Source organism: Olea europaea, unplaced genomic scaffold (genome assembly GCF_002742605.1).
Source record: "Olea europaea var. sylvestris unplaced genomic scaffold, O_europaea_v1 scaffold3197, whole genome shotgun sequence".
Lineage (NCBI taxonomy): Eukaryota > Viridiplantae > Streptophyta > Magnoliopsida > Lamiales > Oleaceae > Olea > Olea europaea.
Window position 1 is genome coordinate 2,732 of NW_019250802.1, and position 2,264 is coordinate 4,995.

The 2,264-nt window shown below is 42.6% G+C and overlaps 1 protein-coding gene across 1 annotated transcript; it reads right to left on the reverse strand.

The window, feature by feature from the left end:
- Positions 1-1,369: 1,369 nt before the first annotated feature.
- On the reverse strand, positions 1,370-1,802 carry LOC111385533 (ubiquitin-like). Its single transcript, XM_023009930.1, has 2 exons — positions 1,773-1,802; positions 1,370-1,729 (listed from the first exon to the last, which is right to left on the reverse strand). Exons 1-2 carry the CDS (start codon positions 1,800-1,802, stop codon positions 1,370-1,372), a joined length of 390 nt encoding a protein of 129 aa, XP_022865698.1.
- Between the last annotated feature and the right edge of the window lie 462 nt (positions 1,803-2,264).

Here is a 2,264-nt window from a genome sequence, read left to right on the forward strand (position 1 = left end):
GATGACGACCATGCAGACGAGGGTGAAATGCAGGAAGTGAACGGTACGTGCGTAAATTTTTTCAACTTTTGTGATTTGGGTTACATTACCAATCTCTTCCCCTAACACAAATGATAATTCATATCTTGTGTTTGTCCATTTCACCCAATTTGCTTTCAACTAGACCTCAGAGCGACCATCCCCACAATCCCCAGCGACGACAAGAAGGAAGGCCTATCGACCCATGACGTCACGGAGGTGGACGGTACGTGCCTATTTTCCTTGAATAATCTTATTTCACGACCATGTGGCCTCCTGCACACATAACCGTTTCACTAAAATTCTAAAATTTTTTATATGGGGGCTGCCACAGAGTTGCCGACAAGGTGACCGTACCAAAAAAGAGAGGCAATGTGGGCAGCACAAACAGACGACGATCGACTCGTGTTCGTCGTCCTGCACCACCTACCCGGACTCCATACACAAGGGGAAAGGCAAAGAGAGTAAAGAAATAAGTGAGTTTAAGTAGTCCGGTAAGGTGTGTTGTAGTAGTAGATATGTTGTTCGTAACAAGGACATGCTTTTAATTTGGTTAGTTTTATGCAGGAGGTGAACGGTACGTGCGTGAATTTTTTCAACTTTTGTGATTTGGGTTATATTACCAATCTCTTCCCCCTAACACAAATGATAATTCATATCTTGTGTTTGTCCATTTCACCCAATTTGCTTTCAACTAGACCTCGGAGCGACCGTCCCCACAATCCCCAGCGACGACAAGGAGGAAGGCCTATCGACCCATGACGTCACGGAGGTGGACGGTACGTGCCTATTTTCCTTGAATAATCTTATTCCACGACCATGTGGCCTCCTGCACACATAACTGTTTCACTAAAATTCTGAAATTTTTTATATGGGGGCTGCCACAGAGTTGTCGGCAAGGTGACCGTACCAAAAAAGAGAGGCAATGTGGGCAGCACAAACAAACGGCGATCAACTCGTGTTCGTCGTCATGCACCACCTACCCGAATTCCATACACGAGGGGAAAGGCAAAGAGAGTAAAGAAATAAGTGAGTTCAAGTAGTCCGGTAAGGTGTGTTGTAGTAGTAGATACGTTGTTCGTAACAAGGACATGCTTTTAATTTGGTTAGTTTTATGGATGGATACGTTTGCTCAGCCATATGCTACATGTTAAACTGTCTTATGTAGAGTACATATCATTTTGCGATAATAAATGTTTAGTGCAAGCATGTGATGGTATTGTCGATCAATTTTGTGTGTATGCGTTGACAAAGTAATGCATGTATTGTTCATGAAATGTGAAAGGGTAGATCAACATCAGAACTAAAATGAATATATCATCATTCTTATACATCCCAGTCATATGATTTGTCAAGACGAACTGACGAGTTTTCCTATCAGAGTCTTCACAAAAATCTGCATGCCTCCTCTTAACCTCAGCACCAAGTGCAGAGTTGACTCCGTCTGAGTGTTATAGTTTGCCAATGTTCGGTTGTCCTCAAGCTGTTTGCCAGTGAAGATCAGCCTCTCTTGGTCTGGTAGGATTCCCTCCTTGTCCTGAATTGTAGCTTTAACGTTATCAATGGTGTCGGAGCTGTCACCTTCACGGGTTATTGTCTTCCCAGTAAGGGTTTTGACAAAAATCTGCCTGCCATGACCAAGCCTCAACACCAAGTGGAGTGTGGACTCCTTATGAATGTTATAGTATGCCAAACTACGACCATCCTCAAGCTATTTTCCAGCGAAATGAGCATCTGTTGGTCTGGTGGGATGCCTTCCTTGTCATGTATCTTGGTTTCACCATTATATTTATGGCATGTATTGTTTATGATATGTGAAAGGGTTGTTCATTTTTTGGTGATTAGATTGCATGCACGTTTCCTATTCCATGGGTGAGTTAATTTTTTGGTCTTTACGTTGATTGGATAGATAGTTACGAACATTCTCTGCTGTGCCATTTCACATTAGACACACTTGATGCAGGTAGGCAGCCGATTCATTCGGAGGGATGGTTTTTGAGTTGATCATGTGTGTTCATCGGGGTGTGATAACGAATTTTTGCAGAATGATGAAGAGTACAAACAAAATGAAGGCTGAGACTAAATCAAGAGGTGTAGTGATTAGCACCAAAAAATAGCCAAAGGAACCCAAACCTGGGTTCATGCCTGAAGGTGCAACTGCGAAAACTATTACCCCTATTCCATATGATGTGGTTAATGATCTCAAGGGGGATTATGAGATTACTTCAACTCCATATTGGGATATG

Coding starts and splice junctions, on each gene's coding strand:
- LOC111385533 (XM_023009930.1), bottom strand. CDS start 1,802: ATGGTGAAACCAAGATACATGACAAGGAAG. Junction 1,730..1,772: donor CAAGATACATGACAAGGAAG/GCATCCCACCAG, acceptor GCTGGAAAATAG/CTTGAGGATGGTCGTAGTTT.